Source organism: Gadus chalcogrammus, chromosome 7 (assembly GCF_026213295.1).
Source record: "Gadus chalcogrammus isolate NIFS_2021 chromosome 7, NIFS_Gcha_1.0, whole genome shotgun sequence".
Lineage (NCBI taxonomy): Eukaryota > Metazoa > Chordata > Actinopteri > Gadiformes > Gadidae > Gadus > Gadus chalcogrammus.
Genome location: NC_079418.1, coordinates 29,168,720 through 29,194,036, shown reverse-complemented (window position 1 = coordinate 29,194,036; position 25,317 = coordinate 29,168,720). Strand labels below are relative to the sequence as shown.

Here is a 25,317-nt window from a genome sequence, read left to right as displayed (position 1 = left end):
TATCCGTTTGCTGTGAAAGTTCACTTGAGGTTTCAGACCTCCAGCGTCAGTGACGATGCCACCAAAACACATGTTCCCTCGTTAAAATTACCACTTGACAGAAACTCCAAATGCATGAGTGTGTTTAAAGGGCTCAGCTTGTTAAGAATAAAGCCCCCCCCCCCCCCCCCCTCAACCACACACACACGCATACATCAGCGATCTGCTCCATAGATCCTCATGGCATGGTGGTCCTACAAGTTCCAGAACCTCCCATTCATATCCGACGGTCCCGAGTGCCTAGGGTGTGGCGTTTTACAATCTACTGTCCACCAAACTTGGGAATGTGTGAAAGTAATAATTGTGATATGTGTAGTGGTGCACTTTTCACTCAGAAAGTGAGAGTTTGACACGCTGCTCTCTTGTAACTAGTAATCGATCGGTGGTACATTGGGGATTGGGTAACATTGAGTGTGTTATACTTAGTGTGTTATGTCCGGAGTGGTCGGACAGAAGATATCCCATATTGGGACGCATAATATGTTTACAGGCCGACGCAAGGTCGAATCCTCTGCCATGTTTTTGTTATATATACAACAAAATCTATTTACATTTTATAATTTATTCCTAAAAACATGTATTTATATTGCACTATTTTGTCTACTTTTATACAGATTTTGTTTTTGTCACGTCAAAACACTGTTCGAACAAAGTTTCCTCAATGTTTTAATTAAAGGAACTTTTTAACTGAATGCACATGCCTGCCTTTGTCTTTACTCCTTGTGTGATAAGAGAGACTTGATTAGAGAGAGATCGCTGCTGTGGGGTTTTGAAGGAATCTCCCTGGCACGGCTGAATCCCGCATGTTATCTGATCACAAGGCTGATGGTCTGATTACGATATCCCACCCCTCACCGACTCCTCCGGAGCCTTTGGTGTTTATCTTTGGCTTCTGATTGGCTGCCGTGTGCCGTCGCTCTGGTTACAGCCTCAGCAGGCCTCCAAGAGAGGAGGAGACAGAATTAGTGGATGAAAAAAGATTTGTGTCAATTAAAAAAAGAGGGGGATAGGAGTGAGGGAACAGCTACCAGGAGGAGGTGAAAAGGGTTAGGAACCGATCGGTTGAAGGTAGCAATTTATTCAGGATGAAGAATGTAAAGAATTCAAAGGAAAAACTGGAGCGCATGTTTACAGAGAGAGAGAGAGCGGGAGAAATATGAGACTCTCCCCGGAGATAGGTGACTGATCTCCTCAGGGGTGAAAGGTCATAGGATGCCCAGGGTTTTGTCAGACGTGTAAGAAGAGAACCGTCACTGTGAACCTCTGATCTCACAACCATAGAAAAATAAATCAACATGCTAAAGCGTTACTTTTTTTTTTTAGATCAAATGGGAAACTTAAGAATTGATACATGGCTTCTTATATCAGAGCACCAGTCAGTGATTAAACAGCACTTATTTCTCTCCACCATCGGGTATAATATAGTATAACAATACAAGCATAATACATGTTTTCTAACAGTTATTTTAACTCACTATGTATTAAAAGGAACGAAATGTTAGACGAGGGGGATAAGGGATACCACTGTGTCTTCCAGACTGGAAGAAAAAAAGATCTTAAAAAAAAATCCTGGGATTTGTAGTTCTTTAGACTAAGGTGTGGCTGGACAGTTGGATAGCATTTATTTATTTCAGACTACCTACAGAACACAGTACAAGACACAGCAATGAAAGGAATAAAGCTCTCAGGTCTAAGACTGTAACTCTTACATAAAGAACTATTAGGCTCTCTAAAGTAAGCAATGCAGCGCCAGTGAACCCAACTACAATCCCCAGCTGCCTCGGTTTGTATCGGGGCGTTTGCCTACAGAACTGTAAAATAATGGGACGGCTGTGATTGGCTGTGTGAGAGGAAATCTCTTCTGCCATTGGCTGAGATCTGCCTCTGTCACTGACTCCGACTGACTCATATGGGTGCTCCCCTGTCGGAGTCAGAGATGGAAAGGATAAAGGCTTTTCTGTAGCGGTAGCGTTCAAGGTAGGGATTTTATGTATTTACCAAACTAAGTTGCAAGGTAACAATATGAGAGACTGTGCAATAAGGGTCGTTCTATGGGATTAAGTATTTATGGGGGTTTCTAAATGTAGCATTACATATAAAAAAATGGCACACGCTTAGCAGTCCTTTTTCCCCCAGAAGAATGTCAACTCAACATGAATATTGATGCTTTCTATATGTCACAGGAGAAGGCATTAATACTTTAATGGCATTGGGGCATTTTGTTTTTGACAAACTCGCCTTACTTTCTACGCAGCGGATCTACTGAATACGGTTTCATATTGCCCAAACTATTGATCTCCGAATAGATCGTCATGCAGTTGTTGATGTCGTGTTGTGTCTCTGTCCATATGAAAGCCCAAAAATATGTATTTAAATATCAAAGTCGTTCCAATTCATTTCAAATTACTAAAGTGTGCTTGAGAGATGCTGAGAAAGAGCGCGCGAGTGCTTTGTGCGTGCGATCGGGTGTGTGTGTGTGTGTAGTGTGTGTTGTGTGGTGGTGTGGTTTGTGTGTGGTGGTGTGTGTGTGTGGTGCTGCTGTGTTGTGTGTGTTGTGTGTGTGTTGTGGTGTGAAGATTTCAAGTCTTCTGTCATGCTTGAATTCCCATATATACAATTTCGTAACATAGTATATTCGTTGTCGACTGTTCTCGATTTCGAAGGCACACTAATGACGTTGGTCAGGATTCTGAAGTGCGCTTCGTTCCAACTCTCGCGTGAATCCATGTTCTCTTTTCAATCTCTGTTGCTATGGAAACCCTTACGACCCCCACTCCTTTCACCCTGCTCTGTCTATTAATTTCTAGCTGGAATGTATTTGCTGTTTGAAAAGGGGGCTGAATGAGGGCTGCTCATAATAGCCCAACAGGGGATATTTTGAAAGAGCAACACTGTCAGAGAGTCGATCTCTGTGTTCTTAGCTTCGGTGATACAACGAGATGAGCACACAGGCAAGACAAGAGATCCCAAACAGAGAGAGACACTGGCAGGCAAACAGAAAGACCACATCCACACTAATAAGAGGACCACGGATCTTTAGGCCTGTGTGTGTCTATCAGTCTGTTTGTGCCTCCTGTCTGTCTGAGTCCGTGCCTCTCCGTGAGTCCCTTTAACAGAATGCAGACAGACAGTCAATGGCACAATACAGACAGCCAAACAGAATAGATACGGATAAATAACTTCCTATAACATCCTGAAAAAGAAGCATGATCGTTATTTTTCCTCTTCCTCATCCTTGTTATTCTTTGTTCTCAATGCCCTTTATTAAATGATGATTCTCTGCATATTTCGATAAAAAAACCACTGTGACAAAGTAGTCCTGAGGTGATTTGAGCAAACAGACTCGGAATCGCTTGAGTATGTTCGGTGAATGGAAGTGGGACAGGGTTGGTGATTGAAATCTAGTGCACGCTTTCAAGCAGTGTCTGTGCTGTGTTCCATCCTCCAGGGCGTCACGCAGGATCTGTAACCGGCAGAAGGGCGGGAGCATGGCTGACGGTATAAGGCAACATACTTCTAAACAGATCTTTGGTCTGTTTTTGTTTTTTTGTTTTTTGCCCCTGGCGGGCCAAAAAGGTTTTGCTAACTGGCAAACTTTGACGGTGAAGTCTGATAACTTACGTGTAGGAACATCTGAAGTGACACACCATCATAGTTCTTCTCATTATCACCTGAGGCCAAATATTTGATTGCAAGTGTAATAAAAAAAAATGGGATCTGGATCAAGTTATTTTTAAACTAGGAAGTACAACTGATTTAATGTGGTTTCTAGATACTAAATGTTCTAAAGTGAAGCCTTTCCCAACCAATGTTGGCCAAAAGGATACACAGCAGAACCAATTCAGGGCAACAATGATCAGCCACTAGCAAAAACACCCCCAGACCAGGAAAGCCCCCCCCCCCCCCAAACCTGCCTTCAAATCCTAAGCGTGACCTTAATAGAATGTCGACGAAGCGGTTCAATGTTCTGATCTTGATACTGGTGTGTTCCCCAGCCTTTTCTGGAGGACCGGACGCTCACTCGATCCTCAAGCGTTTCCCGCGAGCCAATGGCTTCTTGAGGAGTTCTGGCAGGGGACATCGCGAAGGGAGTGTGGGGAGGAGAGCTGTAGCTTCGAGGAGGCCAATGAAGTGTTTGAGAACAAGGAGAGAACGGTAAGCCTCTTCCTCGTCCCCTCAAGAAATCCATCATCGCGGAAGAACAAAGTCACCGCAGGTGAAATGTAAACAGACGCGCCGTGTCTTTCCTCCCCCCCCCGCCCCCGTCCCCAGATGGAGTTCTGGAAGACGCGCAGCGTGTACACAGTAAGCAGCAACAGCGAGAGCGCCGCGGAGCGGGCCGACACCGTCTACATGGTGGTCCCCTTGCTGGGCGTTGCCCTCCTCTCATCATCGCCCTCTTCCTCCTCTGGAGGTGCCAGCTCCAGAAGGCCACGCGGCGGAGGCCCGCCTACACCCACAACCGCTACCTGGCCAACAACCGCGCCACGCGCAGTCTCCCTCGCATCCTGGTGCACCGCGACACGCCCCCGCACGCCGACGCCGCGCACCAGGACCAGGGCAGCTCGCGGCCCACCGTGGTGGTGACCGGCCCCGAGAGACGGGGGGGGTGCGTCCAGGCGTGTCCCCAGCCGGAGCCCCCTCCCGGCAGAACCACCGCTCGCTGTACGTGCAGAACCCTCGCTGTCGGTGGCGTCGCGGCTCTCGGGGGCCACGCCGCCGCCCTCCTACGAGGAGGTCACGGGGCACCTGGTGGAGAGCAGCGGGGACGAGGTCTCGGCGCCGTCGTACAGCGACCCGCCGCCGAGGTACGAGGAGATCATCAAGGGGAAGTGAGACCAGCACCGCCGGGTCCATGGGGGTCACCGTGCTCATGCCTAGATCGTCCGGAGCTACAGACTCAAACGTGGTTGCTACTATCTGTCGGGGGAGGGGCTTCTGGTTCGTCACTTTATTCTTTCTTCCTCGGTACCCTACTTGGTTCCTACTTTGCCCTTCCTGACGTTGGTTTGTCAGGATTGTCCATGCTGAAAGCGTTTTTTTTTCTCTCTCCGGGATAATTAATATTTGCGTGGCAGCGTTCCGACCAGAAGCGACCCTACTGGCCATCTAATGTCCTTGGCAGGCAGCTAATGCCAAACGTTTGGCTAGCGGCGGCCACAGCATGAAATACAGCGAGGTGAGCGGGGATGACCTGGCTACAAGCCACAATATCGCCTCTAACACTTATTTTGGCTGTTGTAGCAAGGATAGCCAGGCTACCATTAACCACAGAGAGTTATCGTGTTTATGTCAATCTCCAGCGATTCCGTCGACCGCACACTGCAAGTTGTGTTGCTTACAATCGCAGCTGTCTCGGCCTTTTCCAATTGCTGAACTCTCGTTATCCTGGCAGCGTAGCGAATGGACTAGTACATCATTTGAATTGTGTTTAGGTGTCTTTTGTCCGAGTTAGTGGTTGCCACAGAGCTCTGTCTGTTGACCGTATGAAGTCAGCAGTGGAAGCAATGGGACTCTACCGGTTCGCGATGTTCTCAAGGAGCACCAAGATATCTCTTGTGTTGTTCGTCTAGTATTTTAGTTAGGCTCACAGAGCTCACAGCTAACACTGCTATTTTAGATTGTTTTTCTCTACGATGGGTCGGGACAACAAGTTACATTCAGCCCAAAAAGCGAACACAGTGCCCCTTTATCCCATGTAGGGGTTGGTTTTGTTTTGTATAATTATCAAGCCATGGGCCAATGTCCTGATTCTTCCACAGTCAAAGTTGACCGCAAGTGTTGGCCATCTCTATCCATCACCAGCTGTAGGTTAAGGAAAGCATTTCTGCTGCACAGCGACTGTTCCCCTGCCTAGCGGAGAGGGCTGAGACCGAATAGGCTGCCAGAATCACGGTCAGACGTCTCGAACCGCACTCAAAGCTGTTTACCTAAACTTCCAAAATAATCGAAAATGCAGAAAGCAGAAAAGAAGAGCAGAATCAATGAAATGGGCCTTATTTGTAACAGACAATGACAGTGTTGAGAGTTGGTATGGCCAGATACTCAAGGGGATGTATACATATACTGTATAAATTCATTGTATATTCATGATGTGGGCTAATAATACACCTAAAGATGCTTCCTTCAGGTCTGTGCCATAGTAAAGGGATGATGAAGAAAAAAAACAAGATGATGGATGCCAAATGTACACTTACGTCTTACACACCACCACATAGCCTATCTTACTATACTCACATCTCTTTGTATCAACCACTCAGAGTTATTCTGTTCATGCCTCTAACATTTCACGACAGGATCAACAGTATTACGAATATAGAAAATGTTAGTGTTGGGGGTCACACACTGAACACTAAAAAGTGAGTTAACCATTGTTTTGAACGAGGATGCTCCCACTGCCACTCGATTTCAGCTGGAACTTCGGAGAAGGCTCAAATCTTTGAGGGCCTAACAGCGCCATGTTTAATCTTTAAAGACGCCAACATGTCCTGTCTGTGCGCTACTCCGGGCTTCTTGGCTGGTGTGTCCCCCACCTTTGTATGTTTGTTGTCGCCGATCAAGATGTGCATCTGCCAAGACATTAGTTTCAATAATATCTTTCTAATTGGCTAAATTAGCTAGAAAATCCTACAGCACAAGCCGGGTATAATGGCAATGCTGACCACAGAAATGGTTTAACAGTGAAGGATAGCTGAGAGGCTAGTGGACAAAAGGAATCGTCCATTATGAATCAGACTGAAGGCCTAATACTACCAGGGTACAGGGTTCAGCCTAATGCCAAATGTATTACTCTTTTTTGTTATTCTTTCGTCCACAGTAATGAGGGCCATTACCAAAATGTTTACAAAGCTACGGTTATGTTCCACATTATTGAAGTTTATCCATCTCACGTGTTCAAGAGATATTTTTACCTTTGTATCCTTTATTATTTATTATCTTTTAAGCCCTATATGTTTCACACAGAAGATTTTGATTGATTCCTAATGCGGTTCATTTATTGTCTCCGCCACAGCAGGCATAGTTCTTCCTGCAACTGTTACTACTATAGCTTATTACACTGCCAATGCCAGCACATAAACCGTCTGAGATATTAGATGTTATGAGATGTTGTACATGAAGAAATTGATTTTATTTATCTGGAAAGGGTACATGTCTTGAGGACACAGATGGGCTGGTGGGGGGCTTTGACTCTCAGCTGAGAGGTTGTGGGGAGTCTCCAAACCCAATGCCGGCCAATTGACCTGTGGGAATCCTTGAACAAGATACCTGCATCTCCTACCTTCTTATGAAGGACATGTGGTTTGGATAAAAAACTTTTACCAAGTGAATAGATAGTGATGGAGTGCCACTAAGGGGGTCGATGGGTGAGTGTCCCCCCCCCCCCCCCTTTTTAGGGCCTCCAGCATTCTTGAGGAAAGGCTATTACCTAGCAGAAGATTGGATGAGGAACCCATTTGAAAAGGGGGGCATGTGTCCACAGCACACACAGGGCTATACCTTTGCCGTCCGTCGGGCATAGCCTCCTGGTTGGCTGGACTGAGATGTGACTAGTGGTGGAATCGTCGGAGACCTATCCCACCACAAGTCCTAACTCCGTCATGTCTATGAGTGGATGGTTCTCCGGCCGGTATCTCAGCTTAGGTCCACGGTGAGGCACACAGGAAGCGGATCCAGCGCCCTAGTTGGGATATGTCTGGATGGTTCAATTATATCCATAAGGGTTTCACTATTCCGATTGTCTTTTGGGATTGTATTCACGCCTTGGGTGACGTGGGCGTCTTCCAATTCACAAACACCGCCAAACTCCTACCCGATTGGCACTAGAGACTCTGCAGGCTACGTTTGTGTGTTTATGTGCGGTCTGCCTCCACATTACTATTCACCTTGAAGAGAAGCTCACATGCTGACGTTGATCTCTTACATGCAGTGTGCATGGACATACTAATGTCCGACTAATGTACATGTATACATTAATATACTGTCTGGAGATACAGTGTGGATGTATGTATATAGAAACCCATTTCAAACACTTCAGGTCGATTTATGGTCTGTATTCTGCGACATCATGCTCATTGTGTATGGAGTGTACAAGGAGAATTCTTACCAAATATATACACAGTATAATCTGGACCTTTTATTTCACAATGTTTCCATTGCCTCTTCCTGCCGGTCCTGTGAGACTGGGGAGTTGTGGAAAATGTTCTTTGAAGAGGAATTGTGTATCTTTTATTTTCTTCTGTTATTATTGCTACTCACTGCACACGAGAACCATTCAACAATTAGCCCGACAAGTAATTCAACAAAAATACTGTACTAACAAAGTGCCAATTTTCTCTCTTCTGTATGTAAAGCACTATTTCTTTGTGGACATATTAAATTGAGTTTAATGTATATTGGGTTTGTGTATCGTTATATTACTGTAATGATTCTTCTTTTTGTCAAAATAATGTGCCAAATTGAGTGTGGTTACTCCTAAGGGAAGATGATCAAGTGTTATTTCCATGTCTCTCGATGGCAGAACCTCAGCTTGCTTAGCCAAACGATTGCCGCCACAACCTACTTTCACGTCGCCACGGTTTCTACAATGTGAAGCAAAACAAGTCCTTCTTGAAGCTTAGACTTTATTACAGCGCTGTAGCAGGGACCCCCCCCCCCCTCCCATGAGCTCATGAGTGAAGTCGTCGACGCTGCTCCTTTTCATTAGACACTGATTTTCCCAATGATTGGTATGCTCCTCGAATTTCTGGCGAAGGAAAACAGTACTCATTTTTTTGAAACTTCAAAAATACTCAATTTATTGGTCTCACATGGTGCCACGATCTGAAGACAGTGGAGAAGGCAGGGAAGGAAACAGTAGAGGAGACAGGGAAGGGAACCAGGGAGGCAGTGGGGAAGATAGTGGAGGGGGTGCAGGAAACAGTAGAAAGAGGGTAAAGGCAGAAAGCTTTTAGTAGTGAGCAGCCGCCTATAGGTTGTACTTTTAAAAGTGAGTGGTCAACCAGGTGGCCATCTATAAATTCACTCCCAAATGTTCGAGAACATTTTTTTTTAAACACACTTGATGAGAATCGCATCTAATCCATTAAATTACATACAACGTCAAGCCATATGCGGGTTAGATAAACGTTAAATTAAAGACAATTAGTTTGATCTGTCAGACAAAACAAGTGCGTCCCTTCTTCTGTCGCCCCTCGGCGCCGGCTGACGTCGGTTTGTTTGTCTACGTCATTACGTTGCGTCAGGAGTCGGGCTTCAATCGCGCACTGACAGGGTAAGCTGTGTATTTGTCTAAATCAGAATATATCCTATCAGGTTCGCGTTTACATTGTTGTTGTTTTTTGGTATAATCCGCATGTATAAAGTTATTACAGCTTTAGACATTCCGCCTGGACAGATTACAAGTCCTAATGCGTGGCGAGTGGCTCACAAAGTTAGCAGCCTCAAGTCAACTAGCCGGGAATGACATTTTGACCTGTTGCTCAAGAAGGGATTTAATGTCCCTCTGTATATACTATTATCATTACATTGAGACTCAAAGTTCAACTCATCGAAGTGGATAAGTAGCCATCGTCGTTGAGGGCTGTGTGGGGATGTTACTGTGTGATTTGAAGTGAGCCAGTGTGACTAGCCCACCTGTTGCTAGCTGAGAGGGAACACAGACATTAGTTCTTGTGTTGATCTATCAGTTGATGATGATGTCCCATGGACTCACTAAACCTGGGATCTACACAGCTCAGTTGAACACATACGAAGTTAGACTATGAGTTCAAGTTATTGAATTTAAGCTGTCATTGACTATAATGTATTAAATGTCAACGACACAATGGGCCAATGTTTTGGATAAACGCTTACTAATTGAACGGCTGAAATATACAATTACTGAGATATCTTCAGATTCTTAGATTAATTAGTATTTCTGTGTATTTAAATCTATTTGGGTGATACCCTACACCGAGATTAATTCAGCTCAAAATCGATAAAATCTTTCAAAAAGTTAAGCAAACAACCATAATAATCTTGCGCTGGGTTGACAAAAAAACAGGCCTGCTATTTACCCCTCCGGCTGTTGGAGACTATAATTAAATTTGTTCAAAGAAACCCAAATGGCGCTTTCTTGCTGCGCAGAGAATATAAAATCCATACTTAAACTACAGTAAAGATCCACTGCACATGTTGACTCCCATGCTTGGCTGGTATTCAGGACCCACTTACACCAACATGGCATCCTTCTCCCCGTACCTGGCGGAGGCCATGCACGTTCCAGGCCGGGACCGGGGCTTCTCCGAGTCCATCAACCACAAATGCAGGGTCCCAGACCGCCTGGCCGTAGGGGGCGGCCAACCCAGCGCCCGGGGGCGAGAGGAGGAAGCAGAGTCCAGGAGGAGGTCCAAGGAGCCTCCGGTGTCCTACAACATGCACATCCCTGATAGGCTGACGTACACAGGTAGAGGAAACGCAGACAAACATGGGGAACAAGGGGGGGCGTGCTTACATGTAGTTGCATCTCATTTGATTCCCCTCCCGTCAGGGCTCTAAGGGGTTAGTTTTAGGATAGTTTAGTTGTTTGGAGAGTTGGACTCCAAACCCATGCGTCCTCGAGCCCGACAGCCACTATTCTACTCCTTAATGACTCCTCAACGTATTCAAATTCACTGTGAGTCCCTGTTGATTAAAGGTCCACCCCTAAACATTCTAGATCAGATCCGATCAGAAGCATCTTGGAGCGTTTGAGGTTCGCAGTAGGGCTGAACGATTTTAAGAAAAAATTGTAATTGCGATTTTTCTGGTAGAGATTGCGGTTCGATTTCAACCACGATTTATTTTCTTTAAATCAAGTTTCAGTATAAATTAATATAACCAATGATTCCATTAAGGTAATGCAATAATGAAAACTGCTGGCAACAGATTTCAAATGCAAGACTGTTTATTCAAGTACCTAAGAAACAACCACCAAAAAAGTCAAATAAAAAGGGAGCCCTCTTTCTTAAGTAAACTTGCTTCAATGGCTCATCAGCATCAAAATAATTGCACTTTTGTAAAATATATAAAAAAATTAAAAAAAACGCAGCTTTGACGATCCCAAAATCGTAATGCCTGAGATCGCGATTTTCGGTCGAAAACGATAGATCGTTCAGCCCTAGTTCGCAGGACTTACTTTGCATACCACTTTGAGTTTCCAAACTCAACAAACAGACTTCTGTTCATAAAGGGCAATACCGGTCTGTGACGCCACCATCAGAGCGTCCTCCTGGCTGTGATACAAGAAAACGATTTGGGACTAATGATATTGGCAGAGGGTGTTCTAGTGAAGCCAGGAGAGACGGTTGCGATGGTTTGTTCACAGTGCGGCTATTGTCCTTAATGTCTTCCTTGTTTGCCAGAAGCCCCTGATTTGAGTCCCAGGCCGCAGTTTACGTCGTCCAAGCCGGCAAACTCCACCCCGCTAACCCTGGAGACATGCTGGGAACACCAGACCTACCGCGAGGGGGAGTTCTTCCACGGAGAACCCCTGCATGTAATATAATGATTCTAAATCGTTCTTATCACACTATATATTTATTATACACATCTATCGTGAGCCCTACATGCAATATAATAACACTATATAGTTATTATACACATCTACCTTGAGACTTACATTTAATATAATAACACTATACAGTGACTTTACCCATTTTATAACAATATATGTATTATACCCCTCTAATCCCACTTTAGTATTTGTACACATCTACCGTATCTATAATGTAATTATGTAATTTGAAAGGTTTTGGAGGCCATTTTTTGGGAAGCATTTTCTGTCATTCGTTCTCACTTCCCGACAGCGATCAATAAATCGAATGTTCTGACAAAACAAAAAAGATTGGGCCTCTGCAAGCTGTTCCAGGTCTGCGGTACGTCTGTCCATTCGTCTCATTCAGCCTGATTGAGATGATTGTACGGCAGTACTGTCTACCTACCTAACCGGTTACCTTCCAAAAGGCCAGGCACACCTAGTTCTATAGCTAGTGGGATAGACTAGTTTACTCCTGCAGGATTCTCTAAATTGCCTCCCCTACCTTTAAGGGGATGATATTATGCCACCGGGTGTGAGTGTGATTAGCCATTACAGGCCGTTTGAAAATCTGCCTTTTCCTGTGTTTTAGTGACATCACAAATGGGTGTGTCCACCTAGATGTACGCTGGATAAATCAGTCTACCAGACTACTCAGTGGACTGTAGCAAGTGTTTCTTTTCTATCTATCATCATTTGTCTATAGAACCTCCTATAGTATTTTCCCCACTTGTTAATTAGTTTACTACTCCATGGAGTATCGGCCATCTATGAAGTCCCTCCTAATGGATTTGGACGTGCTCTGCGTCTCTCTCTCTCTCCTGTGGGTCACAGAGTCCGATGAGGCGGTCGTACAGCGACCAGGGCCTCGGTAGGACGCCGCCCGGGACGCCAACTCACCTCAAACACGTCGGGGCGCTGCACGTGCACCTGGCCAGCCCGTAAGTAGACCGACCCCGGGCCGACCTGCTGGAGGTGTCGGTTGTATTTTATGTGTATACACGCTGTTAGTATGTTGGAACTCTGTGTGCTGCTGCCGTTCTTGGCCAGGTCTCTCTGGGATGGAGAGCCCAGGTTTTTTTTATCTCAAGGGGCTAACCTGGTTAATTAAAAAAGTATCATTTTGTATTATTACGTTTTTTACGTTTTTGTCTGCTAAGGCTGAATGAAGGAATGAATGAACAAATGTACTTTTGATCCTCGCTGGTCATTGTGCAATCAGCTAACTAATGAAATCCCATTTCCTTGTTTGCTGCTTGTCTGGTATTACGGTGTTAATCTGAGAACCGAAAGCCCTTTCTCTTTTGACATACTGAGAGGTGGTGATACGCAACAACAGAGTGCATGCTGGGATGGATGCATAGAGCGAATCTGGTGTATTTCACCGGCATCAGACTGCCGTTTGGGTCAGAGGTCGGGGGCACCGTTGACTGGCTCTCGGTCCGGGTGCTTTTGGAATAACCAATGGTTTCTTATGGGTGCTTTTGGAATAACCAATGGTTTCTTATGGGCGGTTGGCTTTTGCAGTGTGGGTGTAGTTCTTCTATATTTTCTAATATGGTTCTTCGTTTTCTGTTTATAAAATTGGTTATATATATATAATCTGATACATATATTAATAAATATATGGGTGTGTTTTGGAATCGGCGATACCTGAGCAGGTTGGCTTCAGTTCACCACAAGTCGACTCAGGTTTCAGGTACTCTGTTTCCCTAGTTTCGCCTTCCTTGGAAATTCAGCTTTCTGGACCAGGCCCGAGGTGGATGTGTTTTTAAGGTTTAAAGATTTAAACACAAGGCCAACCGGCTCAAACCGGTTCTTAAAGCTTCCCCGAAGGGGCAGCTGTGTTCGGAACCGGCAATCCATTTCCTTCATGCAGTTCCTGCAGCGCTACGCTTGGCCTGCAGGGGGAGCACGTCCCCAGAACCCCCTACACATGTAGGTCAGTGTTATTTGTGCCGCTCTTGAGAGTCGCTCATGCAGGAGCAGTCACGTGGGGCTTTTTTAAAGCTATATATAGTTTATTGTGTCTTCCCGGCACCGGGAGCCCCATTAGCGTTTTCGGTCGGGAAGGAGTTGTTTTAGAGTGTCGACTCGGAGCGCACTTTCCCCCGTCCCCCTTTGTGTGACGCTCCAACCCCCGGGAATGTCTCTGGAAGCCGGGCTCGATCAGCAGGGAGAGGGGGAGAGGGGGAAAGGGGGAGAGGAGGTTTCCACCCCAGTAGGGACCGTGAGTCACGTTTACCGAAAGGGGCCCGGAAGTTAGGCTCACGAGTCACGCATTGATCCTCTCCCTGCCATGCTACAGCTGTCCGTCCCCCCCCCCCCCCCCCCCCTCCCTCCTCTCTCCCCTCTTGCCTCTCATACCTGCGCCCCTCTGTGTGACCCCAGGTTCCATCACTCGGCCTCCTCGTCCCTAGTCTCACAAATCAGACTTTGGATTAATGTCTAGAGTCTGAAGGGAGCTCAAATCCGGTTGAACGGGGGGGGGGGGGGGGGGGGGGGGGCGTTTCACATTCACTCGCTACATATAATTTTTCCGACCAATCGGGTCGACCAGCAGTCGTAAAGAGTAAACAAACCGTGCGTCTGTATACTCTCAAATCAACACCCTGTAAACCGGCCACTGTAGAATCACACATACTAAAAAAGCCCCATCGAGAGAACAACTCGGGGGGGGGGGGGGGGGGGGGGGGGGGGAAACAAAGGACACGAGGCGTGACTCCGCCCCTTGCAGTCCTGGTTTCCGGCCCAGGCTCCGTGCCGTCGGGCCGGCCCCCGGAGGAAGTTCTGCTGATACACCGTCGTGTCCCTGGACCCGAGAGCCCGTCTCCCCTAACCCCCTGACCTCTCCCTCTCTGTCCTCCCGTCATAACCTCTCCTTATATCCCCCCCCCTGTCCCCCGTCCGTCCGTCCGTCCGTCCGTCCGTCCAGTCCCCGACCCGGGGGGTCAGTCTGTCAGTACCCCGCGGTCCCCGGTCCTGCTATGGAGGTACAGGCTCTGCCAGAGCCCCCCCCCGGCCTCCTGTCCCCTTACCCTCTGCTGCAGGGGGCCTGGCTGCTGGGCCAGCAGGCCTCACAGCGCCTCCTGCAGGCCGTCGGCCACAAGTACAGGTCAGGGTGGATTCGTTTTTTTTTGTCTTTTTCTTTGTTGTCTTTTTTTTAAAACAAGGTCAACCAAACACTTTGATCAATTCCCTTATTCTGCGAGGTGAGTCAAACCGCATGGAGTTAATTTGAGCCAATCGGGAACGAGGGATCCCTCCCTCCCTCCCTCCCTCGCCGCGGGGGGCGGGCGACGTGGTCCGTGCGGTTGGACATTAGTGTTTGGTTCCTCTTGTGACCCGCCCTCTCTTTTGAAGAGCAGTTTGACGTCTTTCACTACAATGTCCTCTCGTGCTGTCGGTCAGATGTACCAGTTGCAACACTGGTTGGTAACTCATTCCTCGTAGATATGTTGAACTAACCGTGAATGTTGCTAGGAGAGAGACGCATGGAATCAGCCAAAGATGGTTAAGTGCACTTTTGTGACGGTTTATGGCAAAGTCCATGTCTTGTTTTGTATATATATCTATATATATATCTTTGGTAAATCAGTCCATGCTGTCCGCCGTTAACCTCCTCACCGGTTCCCACTTCCACACGCTTGTGAGCACGCACGTTTGGATTGCATTAAAGATAAGGACGGCCGAATGACCGTCATAATTGCATCCATCTTCAATTGAGGGAGTCTGGCATTCTTAATCTCTCCGGTGGCTTTGAGGCTTGGAATCCTGTCTGGTCTGGCTCTAACTGTCGTGTGACTTCTGCTCGGACTAACCGGTGTCTTGGGGTTTCTCGTGCTTGGGAGCCGCTCTAAATAAGTGTTTGCACTGCGCCGGCCCTGTGCTCTTTCCTTGGCTGACACTGCCCCCTGCTGGCAGCGCACCCTCTCAACACACGTGATGGCCTAACGTGGCAGGCTGTGGTCTCATTTTGTCTTTCTGGTACCAAAAGGTTTAATTACCCAGAAACCCCAGCGCGGGTGAGGCCAGCGGCCGAGGCTTCAGGTCCGGTAAACAAGGGCGTGTCCAGGAAAAGGTGACCGGCGGGGGCGACGTGGAGGGTGGTTTCAAATTTCCCAGTTGATTCAGTGTTGAAGCAGCTGTTTGACCATCCGCTGACGGTCAGACCTAGCGTGGATGTTGACCACCTCTCCCCCCCCCCCCCCCCCCCCCAGAGCCACGGAGAGCTGGAGTCAGGACGACGAAGGCGGGGCCGTGGTGGAGTTCATCGTCCTCAGGAGACAGGTGGGAGACTAACAGCCGTCCGTCTTGTCTGTTTTTTTTTTTTATTACTTTATTGTAGTATTGTTTTTGTTGTCACGTGGAAAAAAAACAACCGTTACATTCTTCGTCTTACTACATTTTTACTGGGGATAATATAAAATAAAAAACACAGAAATAAGACAGGAGAAAAAAAGAAGAAAAAAAAAAGGGGTGGGTGGGGTCAGCTCCACTGTATGTGTGTGTGTTTGCGGGCGTGTCAATAGGTGCGTTTCCATCCCCCTGATTTTATGCGAACTTTGAAGTATCGAATCAGTAAACGGTGATGGAAACACCAAAATCCGCATAAAAATCCTCTAATTCGCAAAAAGGTTTATCCGCTCGCTTGAGGTGGTTTTTGAGAAATGCGAAAGAGAGTAAATTGAACTTTGAACACACAGGACTGACGGTCTTTCCGATTTCCGCATAACGACCGGCCATAGCAACCCTGCCGACATCAACGTGTAACGTCATCACCCTATTCCGCTCCAACCACTTGATGGAAACGCACCTCATTCGAATTACTTTTTTGCGAACTTTCTAAAGATTCGCATCACCTTTTTAGATGGAAACGCAGCTTGTGTGGTTTGATTTCCGCCTGTCCTCGGTCTCACCCCGTCTCCTCGCGGTTCCTTTCAGGTCCTGAAGATGAGCCGACGACTGGCCGGCCTGGAGCGGCAGAACACTGAGCGGAGGAACACGGAGGCGCTGCTCTTCTCCCTGCTCCTCTCGGCCTGTCTGCTCAACGGCTGGCTCTGGATCCGCAGATAACGGCCCGGATGACGTAAAGACGACGCTCGGATAACACCACCGGTAGAGCCCTCTCTAACCTAAGGGTGAGACCGTGACATCGTCCTCCATGAAAAGCCTCCTAGCCAGGCAGCTTCAAACCCATGAAAACTGTGTCGTGTGTTCCTTCTAAGTTATTACGACCGGCACGGGCACCATGTCGATTTATATATCACGTTGATAATGTTGAGTACCGGATCAGTGCTGTGGAAGTATATATTTCATGGCTGTGGATACGCTCCGGGGCTTTTTGGTCGTTTTCGAACCCTTCTGTTTGTTTGATGTGCAGAAGAAAGTCTTCTCGCTATAGCCGGTGGAACCGTTTGGACGCAGAGGGCAGGTGTCACCCCACCTTTAGTCATATTTCTGTGTATGTATTCGTCCATTATGCAATTTCTTTGTCCATCAATATTTAATACGGCCAGTCAATTGGACTGGAATTGTGTTACTGACAAAATACTGAACTATTATTATTTGTATTATTAATATTACTAAACAATTATGACATCTTTTCATTCACTGCTGCAGAAGGACAATCTAAAATGTCAAATTTGGTTCTGGTGCACTGGTGGAGATATTTCACTAAAACTAATCAAAATCTCTTATTAAAATAACACGTCATTCATGCTTACTACATCAAATTATGAGATGGCAACAGGCTTTTTTGCTGTGGAACCAAGTGCACGAAATCTATTAATATGTATCTTTATGAAGATTTGCTCACATTTTGCCAAGCACATGTGCCGTCCGTTCTATTGAAGTGGAGGTTGAGGTGATCATTTTACGGTGTAAATTTAAAGTTGGTTGCAGCTCTGCTTTGGTGGGGAAGTTGAGACTTTGGAACTGGAAGTTTCAATGCAGGGACCTCATCGGTTACATCCTACGAGATAAATAGGACACTCCGAAGTGGCTTCCTGTTTCTCAGTGTCCCAGGAATACAGTTTGTGTTGGGAAGAGTCTATTGGAAGATGCCCCAACCCAATTCTGTCCCACGTTTTGTGTGCACGTGGGGGTTTTTGAATTCCAACCATCCACTGATGATCAAAACGTATGAATGGATTGAGTTTAGGAAGTTGCTGTATTTGCTCTGTTTAACATTCAATAAATAAGATTTTCTATCTAGTAACACTGTGTGCAAATTGCCTTGTTTCCTTCCAAATGTATGCATACCCATTCTAGAATATAAGCATAAGAATTGCTTTAAGATATGTTTGAGAAGTGTTGTCAGTTTATAGAAAAGCAGAAGGATCACTTCGTTTTGTAATGTTTCATGGTTTTATTTTACAAAAAACAACACTAACCATCCACGTTCTTTATCAAACAAACATTTGGAGTTTTTTTTTATTTTGGGAACTTGTCTGAAATACATTATAAACCAACTAAATAAACTAGGTCCATAGTACATTAAACTGGATGAGATGAACATTATATGTATATAAAATAACAAGGTGGACAAAATTATGAATTGTTAAAAAAAACAAAAACATTTACGGCAAATGTGATTGTACAACAATATAAAAACCAAGCCGCACGTGTGTGCAGACTCCAGGATATCCGCAGCAAGCGCTCGTAACGGTACATGATTCGGCCGTCCAACGGAGCGTACTGCTGCAGCCGAATACATTTGCTCGACCACGGCCATTTTCTTTAAACCACACAGAATGCTGGTTTCGCCTGTCCTAAATCTGTAGGAAGAACAATTTAACATGTATTGACCCAAGACGTGATCGCTTTTCTTTCCTAAACCAAACGTAAATTAGGACGGAGCGTACGGAACACAGGCGGATGTAGTCAGTGCTTTGCATTTAAAACATTGTAAAAAATTGCATAGTGCAGAGAAACATGAGGGCACTAGTTATAGGAGTTCCCTTGATGCGAGGCTTGGGCCTCGCATCAAGGGGGTTTCTGTGTGAGAAGGCACTGGGTAAGACTGGGTAAGATGTTCGGACCCGGGTTTTGCGGGACAGAGGTTCGGTTCAGAGGTGGGAATAACACATAACACTACCATACTTTACATTGTCGTCGATCGTTCCTGTTTAGAACGGTTTACTCCCAGCCATCTGTGAATGAATCCATCTCTTTTGCTGATGACAACTATCTCTAGGTCGAATACTTGATCAAAAAGGGGCATAATCAGGCTAATTCATGACAGGAGTTAGAGTCAGACAGGCATGGACTGATTGACATGAAAAGCATGTGATTTTTGAAATGTGTTTTCTACACCTGAAATGTTTTGTTCGATACAAAATCTTGCAAGTTTGTCACCAGTTTGAACAAGGCATATTTGGCGACTAAACTAATTTGAAGTGCACGTTTGACAAGTTCATTTTCTGAATAGAGTGACAGTCAAAAGTCACATGACCGACAGGGAGAGAAGCCCCTTGATGGGGCAGAAGGAGCATAAACATTTAGTCTGTAACCTTTGACACTTTGCCATTATGATTGCTTCAAACTACAAAAACAACAAACTTGTATATGAATATATCAGCACACATTGAAAGATATTGTCTCAGAGAAATAACGAAGGCCCAATAGTTAGAATTCAACATTTCTAATAAATGAACAAAAACAAGTTGGTGAGTATAGCTAAATGTGCCAGCATTCATATGTGAATATAAATTAATTATGTTATGACAAACCATTCACCTCAGATTGTATAGTGTGTTTTATATTTTCCCTTACAGGGAACATTCAATATTCTTTGAATCACTCCAAACCCAGCTCTGCAGAGCCTGCAGTTCCCACATGACCCCCTTCTCCTCACTAAAGTCATTTGTCTTGGTTCTCCTCAAAGCTCACCAGGAAAGACAGGAATGTAACAGTAACAGGGTCACCCTTCTTCACGTCAAATCCTAACCCATGGCGTCTACACATTCAACAAGTTGTGGTTCACACGGGTTTAGTTCCAAGCCGACACCCCCGTACAGTAAAACCCTTACTGACGTAAACATTACATGTTGTGCTTCAACGATAGCATCAGGCACTAAGGCAAGGTTTCTAATACAATGAGGCACAAATATCAAATACTTGATGTACATAATTGTAATTCGAAGCATTGTATTCTTGATCTTGACAGACTTTAAACTATGAGAAGGCAAGTTTTGCACAATCTAACCAGCCAAAGCTTCTTTGGTCCCAGTATTTTGGCTTTAAGTGGAAGTCTTCCAGTTGGTTTATTCTGTTCATAAGCTTCAAGTTCACGTTAGTCTAACTGCATGGAATTCTGGGAGTGGCGAAACAACAAAAACGTGAACTTCTGAGAAATTCCAATCGTCTTGACTTTCAATGAAGGATTGATTCTAATCGTCCGCACCTTACTGGTAGCCAGGGCTGGTTCTTCCAAAACCAATATTATAATAATTTAAGTGCAGATAGAATGTCGTTTGGAGAAAACACGATTCAATCATAAAAACGTCAAATAACTCTAGCCTCCTTCAGTTCGGCCAAACACACTAAACAAAATCTGTCATTCTTTTTATAGGCTCAATTTCAAACATCCAACATCTTTTTTTTTCTCATTGCTAGGCTCCAGCAGTCCGGAAAGCGGGTTTGATTAAATCGATGGTATTCGCAGGAAAAAAAAATTAAAATCTGCAAACGTTTGTGCTTGTTTTCTTATCATAAAGTGTAGACCACATGGGGTGTGTGCGCAACAAATAAACGTAACTAACCAACAGTATACATCTTCTGTATTGTCATGATCGTATGCTATTCCGAGCAGGGCTCAAAAAACGTGAACACTTGTGTGACTTGTGAATCTTGGAAAAAGTGAGGCCGTACACGGTTGCGGCAGAGCAAACGGAAACCATGGCAACACTGCGAAGGCACATCGGTGATCCCCTGTACTGTCCTGCCCGTCGTGCCGTCAGTCACTCACCGGTCATCCCTGACACACCAAGCCTACTGCACACACACACACACACACACACACACACACACACACACACACACACACACACACACACACACACACACACACACACACACACACACACACACACACACACACACACACACATCAAAGAGTCTGAGAGCAGTTAGGCGCTGTGCCGGGTTACAACCCTCAGGCAGGGTCGTCCCATCCAGGATCGTTAGAAAGGGGCCCCAAGTCTGACAGGGGTCCACTACAGCCCCCCCCCCCCCCCATCCAGTGGGGACTGGCCCCGTGGGTCAAAACAGGATCACAGTGAAAGTGCCGACTCCTCAAACTTCCCTTCCCAGACGTCCGCGGCCAAACGGTAGCGTCGTGCGCCGCGGCTGGTTAGCGCATAGCCACAGCCGGGCCGCTGAGGGGCCAGCGAGGCAGCGCGTGGTTCATCCAGCTCTCCTTTTGGGGACCATCTGAATGCATCAGCTACCGATTGGGCGCTGCGACGTCGCCATGGTGACGTTGCGAGCTTCTGACACCACCAGTATTCCTACCAGCTTCTGAGCAGGCTTGCGTGGCTAGCTGTGAATGCTAGCAAAACGGCTGCGTCCGAGTCAGGTTTTTGCTAATGGGTCTGGTGTGATGTGATAAAGTGGCTTGCTTTGCTTTGCTTCAAACCCCTCCCCCCCACACACACACCCAAACACACACACACACACACACACACACACGCACACAAATCCTCCACAAGGTTAGGTATTTTTTTTTACAGCATACATACGCATATACAGTATTTACAAGGGTATGGGTATTTTGTCGAGTACAGTATCGTTACCCCATTACCATGCCTAACTATTGTAAATAATATTCTACACATAAATACAATACCTACGTCGGATGTTTTGTAAAGAAAGAAAAAAGAAAAAAAGAACACCCTCTTTAGAAAAATAAAATACAAAAAAAGTAGTGCAATAAATGCATTAAAAGGTGGCCAATACATTTGGACCCAGGGGTGCTGGGCAATGGGCGGGGCCTCTGGCAACACTGTAAAAGTGACTTTGATTGATCTGCCTGGCGACGAGGCCGACAACACAGACTTGTTGTAGAAAGCTCCATTCAGGTTTGATGAAATAACTATCGGAAATGTCGGGAGGAGCCTCAACAATCAAGCCTTATGATTGGCTGTTGCCGGCCAATCACGTCCTCCTTTCCCGAATGTCCCGCCTACTGGTGAAATGCTAATAGTCCAGAAGGTGGGGATCAACACGGCTGCCATGTGTTCTGTGCACAACGTAACAATAATACCAACCCTCTCTCGTTGTATTGCCACCAATACTGTCATCTTGTCAAACACACTAGTGCATTTCAACATAGTCACACCCTCTACAGAGAGCATTCAACACCAAATGTTAAATTAAGAACCAATAGAGCAATCCTTCACCAGAAATTCAAAGTGTGTGTGTGTGTACGTGTATTTGTTTTTGTACTCGCAACCAACTTATCAGAGGCTGTGTGCCTGTGCTGTTTTTCCCACACACACACAAACTCGTATAGAAGTCGTTGGGCTGATTTTGTTCTTCCACCGCCAGGCAGGGGGGCGCTGGAGAGTTCTTAAAGTGACGGCGTCAGATTAGAATCTCGACCATGTCGTTGTCTACTTCCTGCTGATGGGTCAGGGCCAGGGCCGAGGGCTGGGAGTGTGACTGAACCGGGGGTCTCCTCTCCAGAGTACTGCTGTGGAACCCTGCATCTACACCAAAGAGAGAACCAGAGAGGGAGAGGAAGGAAGAGGAGGATGAGAAACAATTAGCAAATTTCAGTAGCTCGGTTGTAGCTTAATCCCTACAAAAAGAACAATACGTATTTTATTTTTGTAACATAACTTGTGTGATTATCCCTGTTCAACGATTGGGCTGGGTAGAAAGAAACCCATCTCAGGCTTTAATATTCAAACAGGCGCTATTGCCCCATAGTGATAAACTCGCAATAAACTAAAACACTAAAACAGCAACGCATGATTCATTTCTCAGACCATTCTTTCGGTGCGAGTGGGCGGCTGGGCATGCGATCTGGCAGACAGAGGGGCTCTTGCCTGCTAGGCGGTCCGGTATGTACACCGGGCTGGGACCCAGGCGGGCAGGCAGGGTCATGCTCTGCAGGCCGGGGCTAAGGCTCTGCAGGCCGGTGGAGAGGCTGTTCAGGCCCGTGCTGCTGCTCTGAAGGCCCGTGTTGATGCTGTGCAGGCTGGTGATGCTGGTCAGGCCGGTGGCGCCGCTGCTGCCGCTGCTGCTCTGCAGGCCCGCGGAGAGGCTGTTCAGGCCCGTGGTGCTGCTCCGGTAGCTGTCCTGGGCCGGGGTCTGGCCCTTGTCCGTCTGGGTGCAGCTGTCCCGGCTGCCCGTCTTGGAGTGTCCCGCCGTGGCCGGCGTGGAGGGGAACACCGGGGAGGGAGACGAGGAGATGGACTCCGTCCTCAGGGAGTCTGTCCGGTACTCTGGACCCAGCAGGAGCCCTGGGACGGACGACAACAATGCAACCCATTAACGTTTGTGCTCGAGTCAAACACAGGCCATGCGACGGCTATTCCTGGTTCGGATCCCAAGTGGTCCCACTCAATGTCCCCCTGCTCTCTCTGAATGTCCTGATGCCAAATGCAGGACTGACTAGTTTGTCACCGGAGACCGCGATAGAGCTCCGGGTTGATGTGTGGGTTCACATCGAACCTTACTGGTGTTGTCATGGTGTCATTATGAGTCTGTAACTGGGATATGCGTCCAGCATTCTTTGCATTCAATCAAAGAGTTTCCACTCATGTGCCATGACTACATTTTCCAGCAAGGAGATAACCTTGGGAACTTTGGGTGCCCTGAAATGTTCCCTGACCCCAATCCAGTACAAACAGTACGGACTCTGTCTGTCCCATTGCACTCGGGCTGCCAACAGTCGAATTGTTCATGTGGATTCTGGGAGTTGTTCCTTCTGAATACAGACTGAGGATTCTGGGAATTATTTCCTCTGAAAACAGAGGATTCACTTTTTGTGTTGTTTTCTTCAGTTAGCATTCTTTACCGAGCCCTGTTGCCGTCTTCATGAGGATGTTTGTGACTGGGAGAGGCACAGTGTCCCCTCCAGCAGCCAGTGTGGCTCTATGGAGCGCACAGCCCCAGTCCATTGATGAACCAGCTCCATGGGAACAATGCAGCTCCGTTGTGGGCTCGCAGCGCATCGGGTGTTGGCACTTGACACGCATGCGGCTCAGTGAGCGGTCGGGATCGCCTCGAGTCAAATAAAAGGTATCCCTTTATAGGGCTTTGGCCTCACGGGGAAAGACTGAAAGAGGAAACCGAGCTGAGCCAGATAGGAAGAGAAAGAAAGAAAGAAAGGGTGAAAGAAGAGGGAAAAAAACAGGGAAAGAAAGAAGAGGGAATAAAAGGAGGAGAAAGAAAGAGGGAATAAAAGAAAGAAAGAAGGAACAAAAGAAAGAGGGGGGAAAAAAGGGAAAGAAAGAAAAGAAAGAAAGAGGGAAAAGACAAAACAAAGACAGAAAATGGAGAATAATGGGGGCAGTTTGTCTGAACTCGCAGCTTTGGATTTCTAAAACAACTTCCTGCGCCCAACTTCCTCTTTGCCACACCGCATTCAGTTTTTCTCTTCTTCCAGCGTTCCTTCCTCACCCTTTCCAAGCGGCTCTTTAAAAAGGGGAATTCAACAAAGGAATGTCCTTTCGGCCCTGCCAGTCCTCCGTGATTGCCGGACTACCAAACCGAGCTGAGAAACAACCCAAAACAACCAGCCTCTCCCCCCCTCTCTCAGACCCACCACGGGCCAGCCTAAAGGGGACATATGATACCACCAGGTGTGTGAGTGGCTAGCCGTTACAAGCCGTTTTGAAAATCGGCCTCTTCTGACATCACAAGTGGGCGTGTCCACCTGGATGTGTGCTGGATAGATCAGTCTAACAGCCTACCTAGCGGACTGTAGCAAACGTTGCTCATCTATCCGTCACACATCTAGGTGGAAAAAAACCCCGGTCTTGTAACGGCTAATCACACTCACACCTGTTGGTATAATATGTCACCTTTAAATCTTTTATGTAATAACAACAAAAACAGAGAGCATAAATCCCAGTCGCCGTGTTGCGACCGTCTCCTGGCTTGGTTTCCGCGGCGACCCTTACCCAGACTGCCCTTCCAGCCGGTGTCCCTCCTCTCCTCGGTGATGGGGGAGCTGCTCAGGGCCAGGCAGTGGGACAGCAGCCCGGAGCCGCCCCCGGAGCCCGTGTTGGCGATGGACATGAGGCTCTTGGAGGGCCTCATGGCCGAGGGCCCGTCCGCCTTGTGGGGGTCCTTCCTGGAGCGCTGGTGGAGCACCTTGATCATGGCGTCCTTCTCGATGATCTGAGCGTGCAGGTTCTTGATCCTGGAGGTCAGGGGGGGAGGGGGGAGGGGGAGAGAGAGGGAGAGGGAGAGGGCGAGAGAGAGAGAGGGCGAGAGAGAGAGAGAGAGAGAGAGAGAGAGAGAGAGAGAGAGAGAGGGCGAGAGAGAGAGAGAGCGAGTCAAGTTGAGTTATTGCTAGTTCCCTTGGGTCCGTTGTTTGATGTTGTTGTTTGAACAAAAGCTAACATAACATAACCTAACCATAAAATTGTCTAAGACCAAGACTTGGACCTGAACGCTACGACAACACGCCCCCGACGGGATCTAATGGGGGTACTCGATGACTGCTGGGGTACGGAGAGATGGATGTTATAGAAGGCATATCAGTT

The 25,317-nt window shown here is 46.8% G+C and overlaps 3 protein-coding genes and 1 pseudogene across 6 annotated transcripts in view; 2 read left to right on the top strand and 2 right to left on the bottom strand.

The window, feature by feature from the left end:
- Positions 1-72, bottom strand: part of LOC130386123 (phosphoglycerate kinase 1-like) — a 6,385-nt gene extending 6,313 nt beyond the window's left edge. Inside the window, exon 1 of the mRNA XM_056594901.1 lies at positions 39-72. Coding sequence (XP_056450876.1) covers positions 39-72 — 34 coding nt within the window. The remainder of the gene's footprint in view (positions 1-38) is intronic.
- Positions 73-3,527: 3,455 nt separating this feature from the next.
- LOC130386122 (transmembrane gamma-carboxyglutamic acid protein 3-like) lies at positions 3,528-7,071 on the top strand (annotated as a pseudogene).
- Positions 7,072-9,229: 2,158 nt separating this feature from the next.
- Positions 9,230-17,840, top strand: LOC130386545 (mitochondrial fission factor-like). 3 transcript variants are annotated; one of them, XM_056595527.1, is made up of 8 exons: positions 9,230-9,310; positions 10,241-10,483; positions 11,421-11,554; positions 12,428-12,534; positions 14,529-14,708; positions 15,591-15,674; positions 15,814-15,883; positions 16,538-17,840. In XM_056595527.1, the coding sequence occupies exons 2-8, from the start codon at positions 10,258-10,260 to the stop codon at positions 16,667-16,669; spliced, it is 933 nt and encodes a 310-aa protein (XP_056451502.1). In that variant the 5' UTR covers positions 9,230-9,310; positions 10,241-10,257; the 3' UTR covers positions 16,670-17,840. The 3 variants fall into 3 exon arrangements, with proteins under 3 accessions (XP_056451502.1, XP_056451503.1, XP_056451504.1); XM_056595528.1 differs by lacking the exon at positions 14,529-14,708; XM_056595529.1 differs by lacking the exons at positions 14,529-14,708; positions 15,591-15,674.
- Positions 17,841-17,880: 40 nt separating this feature from the next.
- Positions 17,881-25,317, bottom strand: part of LOC130386532 (angiomotin-like) — a 36,449-nt gene continuing 29,012 nt past the window's right edge. The window contains exons 15-17 of one of the 2 annotated variants that reach the window (XM_056595494.1): positions 24,730-24,971; positions 22,648-23,064; positions 17,881-22,305 (exon numbers count right to left, since the gene is read on the bottom strand). In XM_056595494.1, coding sequence (XP_056451469.1) covers positions 22,181-22,305; positions 22,648-23,064; positions 24,730-24,971 — 784 coding nt within the window. In that variant the 3' untranslated portion in view covers positions 17,881-22,180. The remainder of the gene's footprint in view (positions 22,306-22,647; positions 23,065-24,729; positions 24,972-25,317) is intronic. The other variant, XM_056595495.1, reaches the window with a different exon arrangement.

Excerpts from the sequence above, each read along its gene's own strand:
- LOC130386545 (XM_056595527.1), top strand. The coding sequence starts at position 10,258 with ATGGCATCCTTCTCCCCGTACCTGGCGGAGGCCATGCACGTTCCAGGC. Across the intron at positions 14,709-15,590 it reads GCCGTCGGCCACAAGTACAG|GTTTAATTACCCAGAAACCC; the intron begins GTCAGGGTGGAT and ends TGGTACCAAAAG. Across the intron at positions 15,884-16,537 it reads TCATCGTCCTCAGGAGACAG|GTCCTGAAGATGAGCCGACG; the intron begins GTGGGAGACTAA and ends GGTTCCTTTCAG.